General features: G+C 46.5%; 1 protein-coding gene across 2 annotated transcripts; it reads left to right on the forward strand.

The window, feature by feature from the left end:
• The first annotated feature begins 375 nt into the window (after window positions 1–375).
• Window positions 376–8,628, forward strand: LOC136514270 (uncharacterized). 2 transcript variants are annotated; one of them, XR_010773597.1, is made up of 10 exons: window positions 376–864; window positions 4,722–4,868; window positions 4,944–5,092; window positions 5,306–5,581; window positions 5,673–5,797; window positions 6,336–6,453; window positions 6,543–6,635; window positions 6,744–6,821; window positions 7,052–7,126; window positions 7,980–8,112. XR_010773597.1 is itself a non-coding variant. In XM_066508258.1 (10 exons), exons 1-9 carry the CDS (start codon window positions 432–434, stop codon window positions 8,094–8,096), a joined length of 1,536 nt encoding a protein of 511 aa, XP_066364355.1. In that variant the 5' UTR covers window positions 376–431; the 3' UTR covers window positions 8,097–8,114; window positions 8,545–8,628. The 2 variants fall into 2 exon arrangements, 1 of the variants encoding a protein (XP_066364355.1); XM_066508258.1 differs by lacking the exon at window positions 7,052–7,126 and adding an exon at window positions 8,545–8,628 and having other exon boundaries at window positions 7,980–8,114.
• The last annotated feature ends 12,805 nt before the right edge of the window (window positions 8,629–21,433 follow it).

Genomic DNA, 21,433 nt, shown 5'->3' on the forward strand with positions numbered 1-21,433 from the left:
TCGATCGAGAGCTTAGGGCTCGAGCGAGACCCCGAGCCCTGAGCAGAGGCAGAGGGCGACAGGGCGTGCTCGGGATCAGCCCAGTACTTGCTCGAAAGGCATGTGCGAGGGCATATGTGGGGTGTAGCCTCGAGCCGTCGGACGATCCTGATAGGATTGGTCGGTTCCTTCGATCGGAAAAACCAAAAGTTAACGTACGCTCGTGTTAGGATCTCGTCAACTGCATATTCCTGCCCTGGCCCAAGTGATCCGAACGGGCCATGGTGGTCCAGGAAACAAACACGGCCCTTGTCGCCCGGCCCATTCATCCTACATCCCGACCCATCGGATGCAGCTGTGGCGTCGTGCACGGATCAGGTCTCCCTGACTCCGCGACGGAGGCGATCTTGTGGTCGGCCCAGCCAATCAAACAAACACTAACGAGCAAGGTCATGGCGCCGACCACGCACGACGCGGTGGAAGAGGCGTCGGGATCTAGGTCGAGGGCAGAGCGGCGGCGGCAAAAGCAGCGGCGGCGGCACCGCCACGAGCCCGCGGTGACCGATCACCTGTCGGGGGCCATCCAACCGGAAGCTGAGCCGTCATCGCAGCAAGGCAAGAGGAAAGCCGCCCTTGAGCAGTCCGAAGGCGAGGGGCGGAAGAAGAAGCGTAAGAGAACCCAGAAGAGCCACAGAAAGAAAGCCGCTGCCTCAGCGTCAACAGGCGCGCATGCCTCTGACTCTGAGGCCTCCTCTACGGTCAGCCCTCCTCTGCGTTTTCCTCGTATGCCCAATCCCGATGACTTCGGTGGACGGGATGCACCTGGCTATCATGCTGCGAATGATGTCTATTTTGACTTGGTGGGGAAGTACCATGAGAAAATGAGTAAGTTTGGGAAACTTCTTTGCCCTTTTGTGTTCAATCTGCAATACTTCCGAAGGCATGCATCACTGAATGGGTTTGGGAAACTTGTTTGTGCTTTTGTGTACTATCTGCAATACTCCTATAGGCGTATCTTACTCAATGCTGCTAGAGAAATAGATATGGTAAAGAATTGGATATGAACTGAGGGTATGCTATTGGCCACATCTATAACATTTAAGTAGGCATGCATGACCAACTATCCCTAGAGAACAGTGTGATGTGGGGGGCGCCAATATCAAAGGCGTCCCAGGGCTCGAGACTTGGCCAGAAGGGCCAGAGCGGCATCCAAGGAGGTACCAGCTGTAATCAGTAGCAATTAATTATTATGGGGAAGGGATTAGAGTAATGAGAGAATGATTAATGGGGAGAGAAACGAGGAGACAGAGCTGGGCGCCTAGGGGCCGGGCTGCTCTATATACTCTGTAATTAGCTTATAATGAATCAATCAAGAAACAAGTTATCTCCTAATCTACCTCTGCTACTCAATCTCACCTCCTTCACCATAGGGCGTCCAGGGAACCCTCCTATTACCCAATCAAGCTACGAACTCCGGAGTCGGGGACCTGCTGTCTTGGGCACCAACGCCCTTGACAATCTGGTATCGGCTTAAAGGCGTTCTTCTTCCTCCACTGCACCACCACCAGCCCACCCAGCCGCCGCCACTCCATCTGTTCCTACCTCACCTTCATCTTCCACTACCTCCATATCATCACCCATGGCCGAGCCAACCACAACAGACTTGGCAAAGCTCATCCAAACCCTGACCGCCTCCATCAACGAACTCCAGGGCTAGGTCGCCGCGCTGCAGCAGGAGCGGCTAGCAGTAGGCTCCTTCTCTGGATTGAGGGGCTCAGGCCACGGCGAGAACCACGGCGATCGCCCACATCGGTTCTAGAAGCTCAACTTCCCGAAGTACGATGGCAAGTCCGATCCACTCGCGTTCATCAACCGCTGTGACTCATACTTTCATCAACAGCGGATCGCCGTGGAGGAGCAAGTCTGGATGGCGTCATACAACATGGAGGCCGGTGCCCAGATGTGGTTCATCCAGGTGCAGCAAGACGAGGGCACCCCCTCTTGGCGTCGCTTCAGCAAGCTTCTGAACCTCCGCTTCGGGCCGCCGATCCGTTCCAATCCGCTGGGCGAACTCATGGCGTGCAAGTGAACCGACTCTGTAACGGAGTATCAGGACTGGTTTGAGGCCCTGCTGCCTTGCGTGGGCATGCTGACGGAGGCGTAGAGGGTACAGGCCTTCATGGCCAGGCTCCAGCCACCAGTCAGCCTCGACGTCGAGATTCACAACCCCCAATCTCATCGTCGCCATGAGCCTCGCCCGCAAGCTGGAGCAACGCGAACAGTGTGTTGCAGTGGCTGCACCTCCGCCTGCGCCACCAAGAGCGTCGACGTGCGGCCTCCTTCCAGGGCCGCCTCCTCAATTGGCGCTTCTGACTCCCCCAGCCAGGGCTGGACCATCCATGGTCTCCGTCGAGGGCCGATAGGTAAAACGTCTTTCGCAGACTGAGATGGAGGAGCGTCGTCGCCTCGGCCTATGCTTCAACTGCAGTGAAAAGTTTGGCTGGGGCCGCAACCACGTCTGCCAGCGCATCTTCCTCCTCGACTTGGCAGAAGATGATGAAGCCCACGACGTCCAGGACGCGGAGCTTGTGGCAGCAACTGAGGTGGTCAATTCGCACATCTCGTTGCTCGCCATGGCTGGTGTCCACACCAGTGAAACCATGCAAGTGCGCATCCAGCTAGGCGGTGCCTCCCTCCTCGCGCTCATCGACTCCGGCTCGACCCACAACTTCGTCTTCGAGGAAGCCGCGGCTCGCATTTCACTCCAGCTCCTCCCCGTCTGAGCATGCACCACATGCCAATGCTACAAATCAGAACACCTGCATCTAGTAGGCCTGCTCCTTCCCCTCCTAGTGTCGTCGTCGGTTTGGACCGACATCAGGATGGACTTCATCAAGGCGCTTCCCTGGGTTGGCGGCAAGTCTATCATCCTCACTGTTGTCGACAGATCAACAGATTCAGTAAGTATTGCCATTTTATCCCATTGGCGCATCCATACTCGGCGGAGTCTGTGGCGCAGGTGTTCTTCACCGACATCGTGCGCCTGCATGGTATCCTGGAATCCATTGTCTCGGATCGGGACCCCGTGTTCACTTGTATCTTCTGGAAAGTGCTTATGCGCCTCGCTGGGGTCAAGCTCCACATGACAACGACGTTCCATCCTCAGTCAGACGGCCAGACCAAGGCAGCCAATAAGGTCATCGTCATGTACCTTCGTTGCCTCACAGGTGATCGTCCTCGATAGTGGCTGCGCTGGCTGCCATGGGAGGAATTCATCTACAACACTGCCTTCCAGTCCGCCCTCAAGACGACGCCGTTCCATATCGTCTACGGGCGCGCCTCCCTCCTTTCGCTCCTATGAACCAAGCGAGACAAGGGTGGCTACCGTGGCCAAAAGCATGGCTGAACGTGACGAGCTCCCCACAGATGCCCACGCTCGCCTGGAGCAAGCCCAAGCGGTCTAAAGCGCTTCTACAACAAGCACCACCGCGACGTTCGCTTTGCTGTTGGGGACTGGGTCTGGCTCCGCCTTCGCCACCGAGCCCTAGCCTCCCGGAACGTGGTCACCAAAGGGAAGTTACGACCCCGTTTCTATGGGCCGTACCGCGTCGCCGCCATCATCAACGACGTCGCCTACCGCCTCGAGCTTCCTCCTCACGTCGGGTTGCATGATGTCTTCCATGTCGGGCTGCTCAAGAAGTTTGTGGGGATTCCACCAACCACGCCTCCAGCGCTGCCCCTCACCCACCACGGCGCAACGCAGCCTGTTCCAGAGCGCGCCACCCGCACTTGCCTGGCCAGAGGTGTGCGGCAGGTGCTGGTGCATTGGCAAGACGAGCCTGCAGCATCGGCCACCTGGGAAGACCTCGACAACTTCATCGACCGCTATCCAAGCTTCTAGCTCAAGGACGAGCTGTTCGTCGAGGGAGGGAGAGATGTGATGTGGGGGCGCCAATATCAAAGGTGTCCCAGGGCTCGAGATGTGGCCAGAAGGGCCAGAGCGGCATCCAAGGAAGTACCAACTATAATCAGTAGCAATTAAGTATTATGGGGAAGGGATTAAAGTAATGAGAGAATGATTAATGGGGAGAGAAACGAGGAGACCAGAGCTAGGCGCCTAGGGGCTGGGCTGCTCTATATATACTCTGTAATCAGCTTATGATGAATCAATCAAGAAACAAGTTATCTCCAAATCTACCTCTGCTACTCTTAACCTCACCCCCTTCACCATAGGGCGTCTAGGGAACCCTCCTGGCGCCATTACCCAATCAAGCTACGAACTCCGGAGTCGGGGACCTGCTGTCTTGGGCACCAACGCCCTTGACAAACAGGGACATGATAGAAATCTAAATATGCAAGAAGGGTATGTTATTGTCATTTTATCTATGGTAATAACCGGATATGCAAGAAGGTTATGGTCCTGTTTTTTTATCTATGGTAGCGAACACCTCAGTGAGCATGCATGGTTCAATGCTGTTATACAGACTTAGATATGGTAGAATTAGATATTAAGAGAAGATATGGTTGAGAGTCGTATTAATTGTTGAAAGTTTGGCCGGAACTAGGAAACGGCTTTCGTGCGTAGAATTCTCTTGTACTCACTTTTTTTTTGCTTTCATCCCATCTAGCAAAAAAAAAACAATTTCAATAATGAATGAAACATACTCCATATTTATTTTGCATACTATGGATTTGAACACAATAGACTGATTCAGCATGTATTTATATATGATAACGTGCAGAGCGCCAATGTGAGCTTGTCACACTTGATACTTCTATTCCTTTCTCGTCGTTGGTAACAGAAGGTCAATTGAGGAGTGTTCGTGAATCCGCAACAAAAGCGGTTCTCCAAGTAGCTAAAGTTATTCTTAGTCTCTCATCCTATATCGGTATGTAACATATTGCCTCTATTTAGTTTCTCTCTATCCTTTGTTTTTTTCACTAATCTATTATTGCATTTACAGATGGTAAACTGATGGCACGTTCATCTGGTTTTCTTATTGGTTGGGATGAGAAGAGTAGAGAAGACACTGTTTTAACATCAGCACTTATAATCTGCTCAAAATATACGAGCCAGTGGTCAGGTACAGATGAGTATTCACCTAATGCTAAGGTGAGTTCAGAAACAATTGCCATTTTGATATAGACACACAGCTTATGCCGCTATCACTTTATCCTGTTTATATTCTAAATAAGTGTAATACTCGTCTTTTGTATCCGCAATTAGGTTGTTACTCATTTGTTGGATGAATACTAGTATTATTGTTGTGATTGTATCATGTTTCTTAAAAAAACTGTAATGCCTATCTTTTGTATCTGTATTCAGGTTGTTGCTCATTTGTTAGATGAAGATGAGACTACTGTGCCTGCACACTTGCTTCATTATGACAAGCACATCAATATGGCTCTGTTTACAGTTGGTATAGAGTCATGTGCTAAAATTCCTGAATTCAATAGTGATGTGAAATATGGTCAGGAAACATTTGTGATGGGTAGAGATGAAAATCTAAATTTGACTGTTGATTATGAGTTTGTTGGATTTCATGGCCCAAATCTACATGAACGTCCTCACTATATGTTCACTGGTGGTGCAATTAGAAAGGTATAAATGATATTTATCCTGACTTTCTCATAAATTATTATTGATTTATCATCTTGTTTATATTTCTAAATGTTGAGTTTAAATATTTTAGTCTAGCATTGGAGGGCCAGTAATTGACTTCAGTGGGGAAGTTTTGGGGATGGCTAACTTTCCAGGATCAGCTTTTATTCCTTCCTCTATTATATCGAGGTGCTTGGCTATGTGGAAGAAATATCAGTAAGTTCTTGTTTTGCTACTCTAACTGTATGATTTTAGTGATGAACAAATATCTTGAGGAAACATGATAGATTTTGTTGTGTACTTGTGTTAATTAATATATTAGTTCTTAGATTGATAAGTCTCATTTCTGTTGTCTTGTCTATTTTGGACACACATTCGCGAAAATTGCTTTTGTTATAAAACTTTTTGTTTTCGTGCACATTTGCCTGTAGCTCAACAGTGTTCGTACTATTCACCTACACTGTTTTGCCTTTTGTTTTTTCCCTGCTTTCTACTCTTGCTCCTTTCCCTGCCATGTAACAAATCGCATGTACATCTACAGTGCTTGCGTTTTTTTTTGGTTCTCCCTCCCTGTTTTCTTCCCTACCAGTCAACAAATTGGGGTCCTTTTACACGTACTACCTCACCACTACAGTAGTTCTATGAGCCTGTCTTGATTTGGTTTTGCATGCCAAAAAAACATGGCTTCGGAGACTCCGCTTAGTAAATATACTATTCCTAGTTTCTGGAATCTGATAAATGATAATTTTGCAAGGTGTATCCCTCGGCTGCATTTTGGGATGAAGTTTTCACCCATTAAATTTCTAGATCCGATTCATGTGGAGAGGATCTTTCGTAAGTGCAATGTTGATTCAGGTCTAATAGTTGAAGAGGTATATGCTGTGCACTGTTTCTTGTTATCTTATACACTTTATGCTTTTTCATTATAATATTGAGTAGTGCATGACAAATTGAAGTGTAGGTGTCTAATGGATCAGTTGCAGAGGGGCTAGGAGTTAGACGTGGTGATATCATCTACTCCGTAAATGGAAAGTGCATTGCTACCACTGTTGAGGTATTTGAGTAATAGTTGTAAATGTGTTATGTTGAGAAAAAAAATATATATCTCATGTTTATGATCTTCTTAATAACTCACATTTACTATTCTTATTACTGCTATTAGTTGGAAAGCTTAAATATGAGCATATGCGAGAATCATCTTGATCAAGGAGGAACCATCGGTTCCTGGATAGACATACCGGTAAGTCCATCAAGACCAGCAGTTTTATTAGATTTCATTTGAAAAAAGCCTTCTTCTTAGTTTCTTCGATAAGAGGCCTATCTAATTCAACATAATCAATGTTTGATAGTCTCTGTCTCTCTGACCTGCTAGAAACCTGCGTTAGTTCTAACCATCCTTCATAGAAGTCAGTAGTCTGTAGCATTTTTATGTGAATTCTGCCCCATTAATGATTTCTTCACCATTTTCAGATTTAATATTCTCTCTTTCTTCTATTGAAAGTATTCTGCGCTGTTATCCACGTTCAAACAGCCAAGAGTTTTTTGGTACCAGTATTCTTCCTCAGAATGAAGTTTTTGGCACTCAACTTGAATTTGCTTTTGTTATAAACCAGCATAAAATTGAATTGGCTCATGTTTAAATAACTATTACTCTACTAATTTTCCTAGCTAAACCCACAGGCACTGGTAGTGCATGGTCCCCACATGGATTGAGCCGCAGGTTGTGCACCACAGTCTTGAGGTTTTCTAGACTTAGTTACAATGTCGCATGTCGTCTTAGCCCACTGGAGTTTTTTTTAAACAACCCCATCCTTGATAGCTGAAAGTACTTTGAATTTTTATCTTTTATTGGTATTTTATCAATATCAATATTATCTTAACCTGAATAGCTTGTGCCAATTTCTCTTAACTAAGTCAAAATCAGGATGTTGGAGCAAATGCAGCTCAGATTTGAATTTAGGTGGGGTGTTCTAACTGAGATGTATCATTCTTTTTTCATTTCTGCATGCACGCTTTCAATCCCAGAAAGAACCTATTGCTTTGTTTTTTACCCTTTAGACTTTGTGATTTAGGGGTATATTCCTTTTTGAAACTTCATATTATATTTTTTCCCTAGAGCACTTTTTCTGTGAACTCAAAAGGAATACGCTTGTCTACAAGCTTTTTATACCATTTCAATGACTTGGTGAGATCTCAGTCATCTCTTATATTAGCACCCATAGATCTAGCTTTTCTGGAACTAGTCTGTTAGTCTTTCAGCAAGGCCCCCTTTGTAATGCGGGATTTTTTTCCTATTTCTTGCTTCTTTTTCCTGTGAACTGAACTATGAAATTCATGTGAAATTCTTGTGTTCCCTTTTTACCACCGTCTTTATCATTTGAAAATTTTCAATTTACAGGTTGGTATATTGCACACGCGGAAAGGTCATAAAGGTCCAAGTCGCACTTTAAGTCTGAGATTAAATGTATCAGATGGCATAGAGGTGTTCGCAAGTCTTCTGACTCCTTTCGACTAGTATGAAACTGCTGTCCAGGTGAATGTCTTGTCTTCTGCTGTCAAGGTTGTTCGATGCTAATATCAAGTGTGATCTTGCCTGGACTGAGTATCTGATTACTGATAATCTGATTCAGTAGCGTTTGTGTATATTCAGCAATGAATAAAATAGCTTATGTTTTCAGTTGATACCCTCTGTTTTAAGTACACAAGAGATTGAATTTCCAGAGCACATGAACTATGATCCAATTGTCTCTGAATTGGTGAAATAATCATCCCTTTTAGTTTTCCTGGTGATGTACTGCAAGTCTGCAACCGTAAAGGCCTTTAGCTTAAGCAAATGATTTTCTTTGCCTTCTTATTTCCATCTTAGTCAACTGCCAATTAATTAAATAGTCTAATCCTTGAGCTTACATATACGACTGCACTATTTGTGATGCTGGCAAATATATAATCCTCTCTTGGTGCAGGATTGATATTGGACGTGTGCAAGCGACTGAAACTGAATGGAAGACCAATTCCTACAAGCGAAGCTTGAATTATTATTATTTTTTTGGGGTTTTTTTTTGGGGGGGGGGGGGGGGGGGGGGGGGTGACGAAGCTTCAGTTATCTTTTTTTGTGTTATTTTTTACCATAAAGACATCTTCTCATAGCTGAATGTGTCATATGCAAGTGATATTTAGCATTTCTTTTGAATACTAATATTTAATATACAATTGGCTGCCTCGAATTTATTTTTTATGATGCTTTACATTTAACAAATTTTTAAAATTAACCAAACATATCCCCTTTTGGTTTTTTATTTGTTTTTCTAGATGTCGCAGTGTTAGCATGGACAATATACTACTCCCTCCGTTCCAAATAATAAGTCACTTTGACTTCTTTGGTTCATCTATTTTGCTATGTATCTAGACACTATTTATGTAGATGCATAGCAAAATAGATGTACCAAAAAAGTCAAAGCGACTTTTAATTTGGAACGGAGGGAGTAGTTTGATTAGGGTTCTTTAATCACTTGAGAAGTTAGAGAAATCAGAGAAGCCACGTTTAGGTGTCTTTATATCATTTTAATTTTAATTTAATAAATAACAGTTTTTCTCACTACTTTCGTAGAGTCGTTACATGAGTTAGCGTTTAGCACTAGCAGGACTTCGCCCAGAAAACTAGAGCTAAAACTCCTCCAAAAAGGGAACCTACATCACTCCTATCTCCCTTCTACGGTTCTAAACTTCTACCCACACCAAAAAAGTTTGGTGAGTGCTTATAGCGGTGATTCTTATGTTAGCACCTGGATGTTCTTCTTCATTGTTATGCTTCCATATCTTAACCCTATGTATGATGATTTTTATGCCCAAGAAATACAGATGTAGCTTATGCTCCCTCTTTCTTGCTGCTACTTGGCACCAACTGTTTGCTTTTTCTTTTACCTTTTCAGCATTTGCATGTGGTTGTTCAATTAGTTCGACCTGTTTTATGTCCATTTTGATTGTATTTCCTTATATTACTAAAAAAATAAATTGTCCATGTTATATATTCTTCCTCAGCCATTATTACTCATCCTTGATAGCTAACCTTTTGTACAACCTTTGCCGCCTAAACTGTTCATGATGTACAGCCCCTAACACGAGTATGAAACCAAGTCAACATTCGAATGTCATGTATACCAAATCTTTTGATGATGTATCAAACCGCTGTTCTCAGCCTAGGCAGGTACTCCCATTGTATAGTTTTTCCTTCAAACAGATCTGCCTACAGGGCTGCAGTTAATTTATTCCCTGACACGACTCTTGCTATTTCAGGTTTAATCTACGGGCTGTTATATTCCATAATACATGCCTATGACGTGAATCCTTTCCTAGAAGGTCATTTTTTTGCCCACAATTTCTTCATAATATCTCCGGCACCGTTTATGAACACAAGACTCTGTTTCTTAATTCCTAAAACTTTTTGTGTAGTTTTTTATACCTTCTTTTCCATACCTACATAACAATTATCAGTTTCTTTAGGTGCAAAGGCTAGAGACTTGATTTCACAAACCTTTTGGTAAATACATATGCAATATTAATTTTCCCTGCCACTCCTGTCTGTCCTTCATAACACTAATAACATTCTGTGTTCCTCAATGCAACTTTTGCTATATTTTCATTAAAAAAATTCTGTATTTGCCTCATGTCAACTACAAAATTGTATTTCCCTATTTGCCTGGTATTGTATTATGCTGCTGAATCTTTCATACTTGATAGCTATATGTTTACTGCACCTCTACCTGTTTAGGTGCTCAGTAAGGCCTCAGTTGAGTAAAATGCAGTATATGTAGAAACCAAGAATGTGAACTATGTGTAGTTCAACATAAACATAACAGAATACACTCATAGTACCTACCCGCGCGATCTCTTATTTTTGTGAGCCACACTACAACATAAGACAGCCAACAATGACACGTGACGGGTGTAGTACCACCAATGCCAACATGGATTAGATAGACAGTTTTCTAAAAAAAATACTAAATATTACGACAAATAAGTACTTGTCGTAAAATTCACCATAATATGCTATGACGATTTTTGGGTTGCACTCTGTGACGAACACAACATTTTATTTTTACGTTATGCTGAACTTGCTCTAGAAAAACATCATAAACTAAACGGTAATGCTAAGGGGCGGGCGTCCGTCCGATCGGCCACCATCTTCCTGGCCTACGCGGCCCACCAAGCCTGCCCCCCTTCTCTTTACGTCTCACACCCTCTCTCTCAAAAAATATTTACCACTTGCTCGCCCATCGCACGCTTCACGGTGCCGTGAGGCCGTCCGTCCGCCCCACTCTGCATTTGCCGGCGTGGCCATCTCCCCGCACGCGCCCACCCTGTGTTGTTCGCTTCTCTCTCCTGCCCATTGCGCGCACCCACCAGTGCCTCTTGCTCCTGGCTCCTGGCTCCTGCAGTCCCACCCGCCGCGCGCCCACCCGCGCCGCTCGCTCCTACACTGTCAGGCACACTGCGCCACCTCTGCTGGTGCTCGTGGTGCCGTCGCGCGCCTCAGGTCGGTCCCCGGCCAAGCCAAGGGCACCAATGAGCACGACCCATGTTGGTGGTTCTCGCGCCCCGAGGCAGTAATCAACCGGCCCCGACCTCCTCTCCTACATGTTGCAAATGTATGTTTCAAGTATTTCAGATGTTTCAGAGAGTATGTTGCAGGTGTTTCGTACAAATGTTGCATAAGTAGATCGAGATATTGCACATGTTGCAAATGTTTCAAAGGCACGTTACAAGCGTTTGTTCAAATTGTTTCATTTGTTTTAGACATATGTGGCAAGCGTTTTTTATCTGGATATTGCATATGTTTCACACCTATGTTGCAAGAGTTTGTTCGAAATGTTTTAGCTATTTCAGTCGTATGTTGCAATAAGTGTCTTCATGTTGCAATTTGCAAGTGTTTTATCTGGATGTTGCATATGTTTCACGCACATGTTGCAATTGTATGTTCCAAATATTTTATCTGCTTCAGTCGTATGTTGCATCCAAGTGTTTCATGTTTCAGAGGTAGAGAGTCCTAGGGGCATGGCCTGGGTGCAGGGGGATGGGGCGCGGCGAGCCGTGGGCTAGCGGTCGAGGCGCGCAACGCACCTAGGATCCTGCAGATGGGGCGTGCTCGTCCTCATGCTGGCTCTTGGGTCCTGCCTGCTTAGAGATAGAGGAAGGGGTAAGGGGGAAGGGACTCGCGATCATGGAGAGAGAGGAGGGGGCCAGGGGAAAGGAGCGGCAGGCGTAGCCTTTTCCATGGGCGCGTGTGACGAAGGTGGCGCGGGCGTCCGAACATGCGCTTTTGTCCGGACGTTTGGGCGCTAGTTGCGATGACATTTCGTGAATCTAGGTAACCGAAATTGGAAATCCTGGTGGCGTCTTGACAGGAGTCATTCCCGTTTGGTTCCCGTGACTAAACTTTAGACCTTGTCACATCAGATGTATAAATACTAATTTGGAGTATTAAACATAAACTAATTACAAAACTAATTTCACATACCTATACCTATATATTATATTAGATATTCTATGTATTACCCTGGGTACTGATGCCGAGTCCAAATTACCGAGCCCAAATCGCAGACCCGAGCCAACCACGGGCGCTCCCCGTATCAGTTCCCCCCGCTCCCACCTTAGACCTGAGGCAGGCGCTCCCTGCGCCGGTTCCCCCTCCCACCTCTTTTATTGTATCGTATCGATTTTTTTCTATTTTATAATTCCTGATGAGATCATGGAGAGGAGACGCCGGTTTCGCCCAGCTCGCTGCCCCCTCTGTCGTGCCTGGCGTCGCTCATGACTGAAGAAGGAGATGGCGAGCGTGAAGCAATATTCAGGAGTTGTCATATTCTGTCATTTTACGTTTCTTGATTTCATTTCTGTCCAGTGGACCAAAGTGGTCAGCATCTGTATCATGGCTTAAGAGCCCTAACCCTGTATCGTGTTGGACATTCAAACATTTGCTATTTAGTGAACTCGCCAAGGCGTAGGGGTTAGCCTCACTGGCGTCATCGTATCCGTGCCTATCTTGCTTGTGCTCACGTCATCGGTGATCACCGACGACCAGGGGTGTGACAAGTGGTATCGGATTCGTTCTATCCTCGGTGTGGATGATGAGCAGCCTCCCCTCTTCATCACTGCCATCTATCCCGGCACTCCGCACGCTTTCGAAGACCTACCGGCGGCAGATCTAGTGGTCCAAAGCCTCCTTCCACATCGCCTCCGTCCCAATCCATCGATCCCTCACTAAATCCACAAATCCGGGCTTACCGCGTCAATCTCTCTTGCTTCGATCACGATCGTAATTCTGGTGGGCAGGTTGATCTTGGTCTGCGCTCTTGCGGTGTTCGACTAGAGGTCCCAGAGGTCCCTCCTTTGGTTGATCGGGTTAGCAAACAGATTCAGCGGCGCCTTCCACCAAATCCACCAAACCCTACCATCGTCATCACCATCTGCGGCGCAAGTGTTCGACTAGGGGACTACACCGACAAATCAGGTTCGGCGGCGAGAACCAAAGTGAGCAATCTCCAATTTTGCTCCTTACTTCATCTCTTAGCACACTTGGGTGAACGACGAGGGTTGCGAGGCAGCTATCTTCGCGTAAAATTCCATAGTTGATTCACTCAATTTGGTGCGGTGGTGTTGGCGGGAGAGTGTCCGTGAACTCGGGTTGCGAGACATTTGTTCTTGTGTAAAATTCCAAGGTTCTCCCTCACTCTTGGGCGACGGTGTTGGTGACAAGCAGCAATCGGGGAGGAGTTGTCCAAACTGGTTGTTTGATCCACCTTTTCAGTTGTCTTACCATACAGTGGTCATCATGGCTCCAGTCAAACCATCCAAGCAGACTCAAATCCTGCTGGACAACATGTCCAAGAGCATGGATGAGAAGCAGTTCATGGATCAAGTGATGGAACATTTTGATCTCTTGTTTACCAGAGTCTATGACATTGGGGAAGTACAGCAACAGATGAAACAACAAATGGACATCAGGGGAGCAGCAATGGATGCCTATTCAGCTGAACAACATCTGATAGCACAGCAAGTCAAGGCTAATGGTGCAGCTATAGCTCAACTCATAATGAGACAATTTGATCATGAGGACCAGTTTGAGGATCATGCTTCTGAGTCTATCATATTTTATGATGAGCAGCCCCACTTTGAGAATGTGTTTGCTTCCAAGAAAGATACTTTCAAGCCTAGGTCTTCCAAGACTAAGAAGCCACCACCAAAGCATGAAAGAAACAAGGAAGAAAGAAAAACCACGTTACCTAACCAGTCTATGCCCAAGATGCATGTTGACGGTAGTTAACATTCATCACAAACCATCAATATACCTTGGATAAATGACTAAAATGGATCACCAACATAGACTTAGGGGTTTAAACTGACAATTTCCATGGGTTTTGGTGAATCTATGTTTTCAGCAGGATTTAATCAGAAAATCATCAAGGAGGACCTATTCATCAAAGGAAATCAAGCTAATCCGCGATGGTACCTACGTGGGTGAAAGGATCAAGATGCCCAAGAGGGGGGGTGAATTAGGCTAATTCAAAATTTCTTTGCAATAATTAAATCCTATGGTTAGCCCAATTAACCCCTTGTGCCTAGAAAGTGTTCCTAATTGTTCTACCACACAAAAGACTTGCAACCTAAGTTCCAATCCTACTCTAGCATGGCAATTCTAAGAATGTAAAGACATGAAATAAATTGCTCAAAGTAAATACTCAAAGTAAATGCTCAAAGTAAATAGAGAGAAAGGAACGCGGCGCTGTTTTGCCGAGGTATCGGAGAGTCGTCACTCCCCACTAGTCCTCATTGGAGCACCCGCACAAGGGTGTAGCTCCCCCTTGATCCATGCAAGGATCAAGTGCTCTCTAAGGGTTGATTCTTTGACACTCCGTCGTAGTGAATCACCCACAACCGTTCACAACTTGAGTTGGGTCACCCACAAGCTCCGCCAGGTGATCACCGAACTCCCAATCACCACCAAGCCGTCTAGGTGATGGCGATCACCAAGAGTAACAAGCATGAACTCTCACTTGACCATGACAAGCCTAATGAGAAGGTGGATGCACACTTTGCTACTCTTGATCTTCACTAATGAGGGCTCTCTTTGGGATTCTCAAATCTCAATCATCTCACTAGGACCTTGCTCTTCTTGGCACTCTTTAAGGTGTTTCTCAGCTGTAGGAATGAGCAAAAGTACCCCCACACATGAGCGAAGGTTGTATTTATAACACCGGCTGAAAAACGAACCGTTAAGTGCTTCTGCGGGGTGCTCGGACGCTCCGGTCATGTTGACCGGACGCACCGGTCAGTATACCTCGAGCTCTAGTGGTTATGAGTTGACCGGACACTGGCAGCGTCCGATCAACACTGACCGGACGTGTCCGATCACGTTTTCCCCTCACTAGAACCTTACTGATGTCGATCGGACGCTGGACCTCCAGAGTCCGGTCACTTGTTGAGCAGTGTCCGATCAATAACCGGAACCTAATCAGCGTCCGGACAGCATTGACCGGACATGTCCGATCAGGATTCTCCCTCTTTGGGACCTTACTGGTGTCGACCGAACGCTGGCCCTCAGCGTCCGGTACCATGACCTCACAGCGTCCAGTCATTTCCAGACGATTTCACCTTGGTCAAATGAACTAACTGAACTCTGAGCTAGCGTTCAGTCACCCCGGAGCCAGCGTCCGGTCAGTATTTGACCCTCCATTCACTTTCAACTCTCGAACATACGTGAATGAAGTTTGCTCCATTGGATCAAAGGGCTGTTGTGGAGCTACCTAGTTCTAGTTTTAACAAGTGTGCACCACACCTAACTCACTAGACTCACCTAGGTCAAGCTACCCGTTCATACCCCCCTTAATAGTACGGCCAAAGGAAAAAAACAAAGTCCTAAACTACTCTAAGTGTCTCTCCAACTCCAATCGACACTTAGAACTAGTCCATCCTTAACCTTGTCGTCCATCCTTTGAAAACCGAAACGATTTCCATCGTAGGGGCATGACAACCATGATTGCCTAATCGATCTCCATTACCGTGACCTAACTCAATTGTTTCTGCAAAACACACGTTAGTCACAGTAATCACGTATTGTCATTAATCACCGAAACCCAACTAGGGGCCTAGATGCTTTCAATCTCCCCCTTTTTGTGATTGATGACAATACTACCTCGAGTATGTGAAAGAGATGAGATTTTTAACATGCTTGGTTCATATAAGCTTTAGGCAATAAGAACAAAAGTGTTAGACAAGCTTATATGACCCAAGCCATCATGATGTACTCAAAAGATATGAAATAAGCATGAGTACAAGTAATAAAGCTCATTTGCATCGGAGTAAAACGTGGAAGCAAAGGCAAATGAGCAAAACACAAGTGATATGACATATAAAGAATTCAAAGTAGAGAGCACACATGTCATAAATCACGATCACGTAGATATCACTATCACATAGATATAGTAGTAAACATGAATGCATAATGTATCACACACACAAAAGCATAATAGTGTATCTCAGAAATAGAAACTCCAAATATAAATAGATAAGCTAATATAATAACTAAGCTCCCCCTATATAAGTAGCTCCCCCTAAGCCTAACATACTCGAACCCTCTCCCCCTTTGGCATCAAACACCAAAACCTACGGGTCGGTCGGCGGGGCTGCAACGGACGAACCGGGCGCTGAGGTACGAGGAGCAAGGTGGAACTAGGTGCCATCATCGTCTGATCTAGAGCTCTGGGCTGTCTGACCCTCGGAAGCTGGAAGTGATGCAGAAGCAATCTGGGTTAGATCAGGAACTAGTGCTGCTGTAGGCTAAGCTGGTATAACTAAAGTAGCTGGCTCTAATGATGCCACTGAGGAGGGGAGCGTCTCTGTCGTCGCTGTGATAGGTGCAGCCATAGAAAGACCTGGAACATGCAGGTATGGAGGAGTGGGCTGCCCTGTCAACTCATTGAAGGAGGCTCCAAGACTCCTAGAGACTGAAGTGTCTGGCTCAAGTGGCGATGACGTCTGTGCCGGTGTGAAGCCTGTCTAGAGTGGAGTGAACTGCGGGGCTACCACTAGCGAAGCGAACCACTGGGACACCTACTCTGTAGGAGAAGCATACTGTGCTGGTGGTTGTCCCTGACTCTGAAGCCCACGAGGCTATAACGCTGGAGTCATCGAAGTGGTAGCAGGCTGACCAAGCTGGGGCAAAGCCTGTGGTGGTGGAGCCCCAATCACTGTCACTACATGCTGCATGAATCTGAGAAGCTGCTACTGCATGAGGATCTGCTGCTAATGCATAGCCTGCTGCTGCTGAATAACTAGCTGCTGGCGCTAGAACTCGTCCTGCCGAGTCTAGAACTGTGCAAGTGTAGCAGCTGTCTCCTGAGCCTGTTTGGCCTGGTCCTGCCTCATCCGCTCAAGTATAGCCAGAAGAGCGGGGTTAGTCTATGGGGCAGGTGGCATTGAACTGGAGCTACCGGCCTCAGCATCATGTCATCGTGGAGGCATCTGTGGAATGGGCTGGTAATCATCATCAGAACTGTCACTTGGCTCACTAGTGTCCAACCCCTCCTGCAGAGAAAGCTCCTCCTCCTTTGTAGCTGCAATACCCCTGATGATATCATCCTACTGGGCTATAGTCTCTGGCACCTCTAGACGATGGCATGGCTAACTCGGTGCCTATGGGGTACTGTGGCGGATCATCTGAGACAGGTTATAAGCAGGGAACTCTATCGTGGCACCACTATACTTAGCAATCATCTCAGACAACTTAATAGAAATAGCTCTGTGGATAAGGAACGTGACCTAGTGAGCATAGGGTAGCTGCTTGTGACCTCTAAAGCCCTCATCTATAGTGTCCTCCATCTCTGACAGAAGAAGATCCCAGATGTCAAAGACTGTCTGCTGCATGAGAGAGTTTAGACGTCATAGCTGAATCTGAGTCAATCCCTCTCTGTATCCCATCCTCGGGAGTAAAGTCCTCCTCATAACAGCCTCAAGCACATGAGCAGTGGGCATGAGATCACTGGGGTTCCTCCTCGACCCCTCGCCAAAGGGCTCTGTAAAGTAGTGATGTACCAAGTCTATAGGGGGTACCATGCCACCATGAGGGTGTCTAGAGGGTGCAGTCTGTCCATAGCACACCTCATGGAGCCTGATAGGCTGCTCCTAAAGCCTGAGAATCTCCCTAGCCCTGGTGCTCATCAACCGATAGTCTCTGCCACCGAATGCAAAGTGAATAAAGTTATGGTGTGGGTGAATAAAGAGAGAAGCATAGAACTGCCGAACCCAAGATGAAACATATAATCCGGTCCATCCAATCAGATCTGTCAGCCCTGGCAGATATGCAAGGTAGGGGCAAATGTGCTCTCCAGCTGCTGCAACAATAGACTCTATGTTGCACACTCTCTATGGTCTGAAGACTGCTCTAATGTTTAGATAAGCATTATAGAAGTCCTCCTGTAGGGGTGTATAGAATCCCTCTAATGCTCTCTCATCCCTCCTGGGTGGAAACCACACCTCAAAGTCAACAAACCTCAACTGCTGCACCTGCTTGGCCGTGGCGGCCCTTGGGTCAAGATGGGTCACTAGAGGCGGACCCTGTGGTCGAGGTGGTGGACGAGAACCCCTCCTCTGAGTGACTGGCCTCGGTGAAACTAGGACATGAGTATGACCAGAGCGACGTAACTGTGGCTATGGTGCCGGCTCTGTCTCCTCGGCCTGCTAGACCTGCTCACCCTCCTGAGACTGCTGTGTCGGCTGTGCCTCCTGTGTCTGCTGAGCTGGCTGAGGCTCCTGAGTCTGCTGTGATGGCTGAGGCTGCTACTATGGCTCCCCCTGAGGCTGAACCTCGTCAATGGCAACACGCCGTCCTCCAATCATGAGGGTCCTAGCTGGACCACCATGAAGACGCTCAACACGCTGAAGTGTAGCCATCGCCTCTGGTGAAAGTGGATCGGCAATCCAGACTCCACTACGAGCGCCTCCTCTCTCGGCATGCTCTGCGGCCTCTGCAACTACGGCGGCTCTCACTATATCTGCATCTGGATACTTGCGCTTCCTAACTGCTAGCTTCTTGGTCGCCTTGCCTTTAGGTTCTGTAGGCTGACGAGGAGGGGGCCTCGGATCCTCATCACCGGGACCACCACCGACATTCTTCACACGAGCCATCTGATAATCTAAAGAAAAACTGCTGTTGACAAAGAACAACTGTCAATCTGTCACTTTTGACGCTTGGCCTCGATCCGTACTCGCAAGCTTGGCCCCGAGTTAACTGACAACTACCACACGATCTCAACAGCACCGACTCGCTGCACGATGAAATAGATAGGATATACAAATAAATATGATATATCCAATAGATGCGAAACCCTAGGAAGCAAGCAATTTAGATACGAAATTGAAACGACTGGCTTGCTACCTGACGAACCAGCGATCCGATGAAAAGATAAGAGACACGCGGGGAACCACTGAATCTAGGGTTAGGGTTGCGGTGAGCAATGAATCGACGGCCCTAAATGAGATTGAAATCAGTGCTGTGATGAATAGCAAGGTCACGGCGAAGTCGCGATATGGATGTTAGGGCATGACGGTAGGGTCTTACCGGCATTGTGCAGAAGCTGGGGCTAGATCAATGCAGAGCTAGGGCACAGCATAGACGTCGGTGCTGGAGTGGGGCAGTGGCAGCGTAGGGGCGTAGCGCGGAGCGCGGGCGAGCGGCGGCGGCGTGCGGGCTATGGTGACGGCGCAAGGGCGAGCGGCGGTGTCACGCGGGCTGCGGTGACGGCGCACGGGCAAGCGGCGCAAGGAGCGGTGGTGTAGGGAGCAGCGAGCGGCTCACTGTGCGACGGCGTGGTGCTCGAGCGTGTGACTGCGGTGGCACAGCGGCGAAATGGCATGGCGCTCGGTGGCTAGAGTAGACGGCGGCAGAGAAGGAAGATAAGCTCTGTTAGGGCACACACGTGGATTATATGAGGGTCCCCCGGTGGATCCGAAAAGGAAAGGAGAAAAGAGATCGTATGTAGCACAAAATCTATTGACCGGACACTCTGGTGGTAGCGACTGGACGTTGCCACCCAGTGTCCAGTCGATTTCAGAGAGGTCCAAATCCTCTGGAATCGCGACCAGACGCGTCCGATGGACACTGACCGGACGTAGCCAGAGTCCAGTCACCTAGCCTTGACGTTTTTATCATCGACCGGACGCTGAAGCTCCTTCTGACCGGACGCTGGGAAAACACTGTTTCAGCGTTCGGTCACTCCTTTGGCAGCAGGTTCACCTCCTGTGAACTGACTGGATGCTAGACATCAGAGTCTGGTGCAGCGTCCGGTCACACTTTCTTCAGCGAATCTTCAAAGTCCTTCACGCTGCCTGTTCCCAATCAAGTCTCAACTCCAATAAGATCCAAATAAATACCAATTGGGACTGATGTGAGTGACCTCTCTCTAACCCTCAAGTTTTTCAAAATATTTTGCCTTAGGCTATAATTCTTTTTAGGAAATTAGGCAATATGAGGGTAATTTAAGATAAATGACAAAACAACATTCATGCATATGCAATACTTGAATGTAAATCTAGTTGCTTGTCAAGTTTGATCCAAGGTTAAGCTTCTTCACACGCTTTTCGGCGGTTATCTTAACCATGTTAGACAAGCCCTATATGCATTATAAAGCATTAAACATGTTGTATATTACAATGCAATGCAAGGGACAACACAAACTCAATTTTTAGTGAAGTTACTAAAATGAAGCACATTTAGTTCATTCTGCAATCTACAAAATGTTGCCTCATCTAGCGGTTTAGTAAAGATATCCACCAATTGATCCTCGGTCCTTATACCTTCTAGTGATATATCATTTTTAGCAACATGATCCCTAAGAAAGTGATGGCGGATATCTATGTGCTTGGTGCGAGAGTGTTGAACCGGATTATTTGCAAGTTTTACCGCACTTTCATTGTTGCACAAAAGAGGTACTTTATCTAGAACTACACCATAGTCTAGCAAAGTTTGTTTCATGTAAAGTATTTGTGCACAATAAGCACCCGCGGCAATGTATTCCGCTTCGGCAGTGGACAAAGCCACACTATTTTGCTTCTTGGAGGACCAAGACACAAGTGATCTACCAAGCAAAAGGCACCCTCCGGATGTGCTCTTTCTATCAACTTTGCAACCGGCATAGTCCGAATCGGAATAGCCAACTAATTCAAATAAAGCTCCTTTGGGATACCAAAGGCCAATGCTTGGTGTGTGCTTAAGATACCTAAGGATTCTTTTTACGGCAATTAAATGAGTTTCCTTAGGATTAGCTTGAAACCTAGCACACATACACACACTAATCATGATGTCGGGCCTAGATGCGGTCAAATATAACAAGCTACCAATCATAGAACGGTAGAGAGTTTGATCAACCAGGTTACCTCCCTCATCTAGGTCGAGATGTCCATTTGTTGGCATTGGAGTCTTGATTGGATTACATTCATCCATCTTGAATCTCTTGAGAAGATCATTAGTATATTTCTCTTGAGAGATAAAAATCCCTTCTCTCATTTGCTTGACTTGAAAACCAAGAAAGAATGTAAGCTCTCCAATCATTGACATCTCGAACTCCTTTGACATCAGTTCACCAAATTCTTTGCATGAATCTTCATTTGATGATCCAAAGGTGATATCATCAACATACACTTGACAAATGAAGATATGCCCATCAAGCTTCTTGGTGAATAGTGTGGTGTCAACCTTCCTAATGATGAAGCCCTTCTCAATAATAAAATCCCAAAGGCGCTCATACCAAGCTCTTGGGGCTTGCTTAAGCCCATATAATGCCTTGGACAACCTATAAACAT

Source organism: Miscanthus floridulus, chromosome 16 (genome assembly GCF_019320115.1).
Source record: "Miscanthus floridulus cultivar M001 chromosome 16, ASM1932011v1, whole genome shotgun sequence".
In the NCBI taxonomy this organism is placed as follows: Eukaryota; Viridiplantae; Streptophyta; class Magnoliopsida; order Poales; family Poaceae; genus Miscanthus; species Miscanthus floridulus.

What these genes read in the sequence shown, in the direction of transcription:
- LOC136514270 (XM_066508258.1), top strand. Translation starts at nt 432, where the DNA reads ATGGCGCCGACCACGCACGACGCGGTGGAAGAGGCGTCGGGATCTAGG. An exon ending in GAAGTACCATGAGAAAATGA is followed by an intron (nt 865 to 4,721) that starts GTAAGTTTGGGA and finishes GATAACGTGCAG; the next exon opens with AGCGCCAATGTGAGCTTGTC. An exon ending in GTTCCTGGATAGACATACCG is followed by an intron (nt 6,822 to 7,979) that starts GTAAGTCCATCA and finishes TTCAATTTACAG; the next exon opens with GTTGGTATATTGCACACGCG.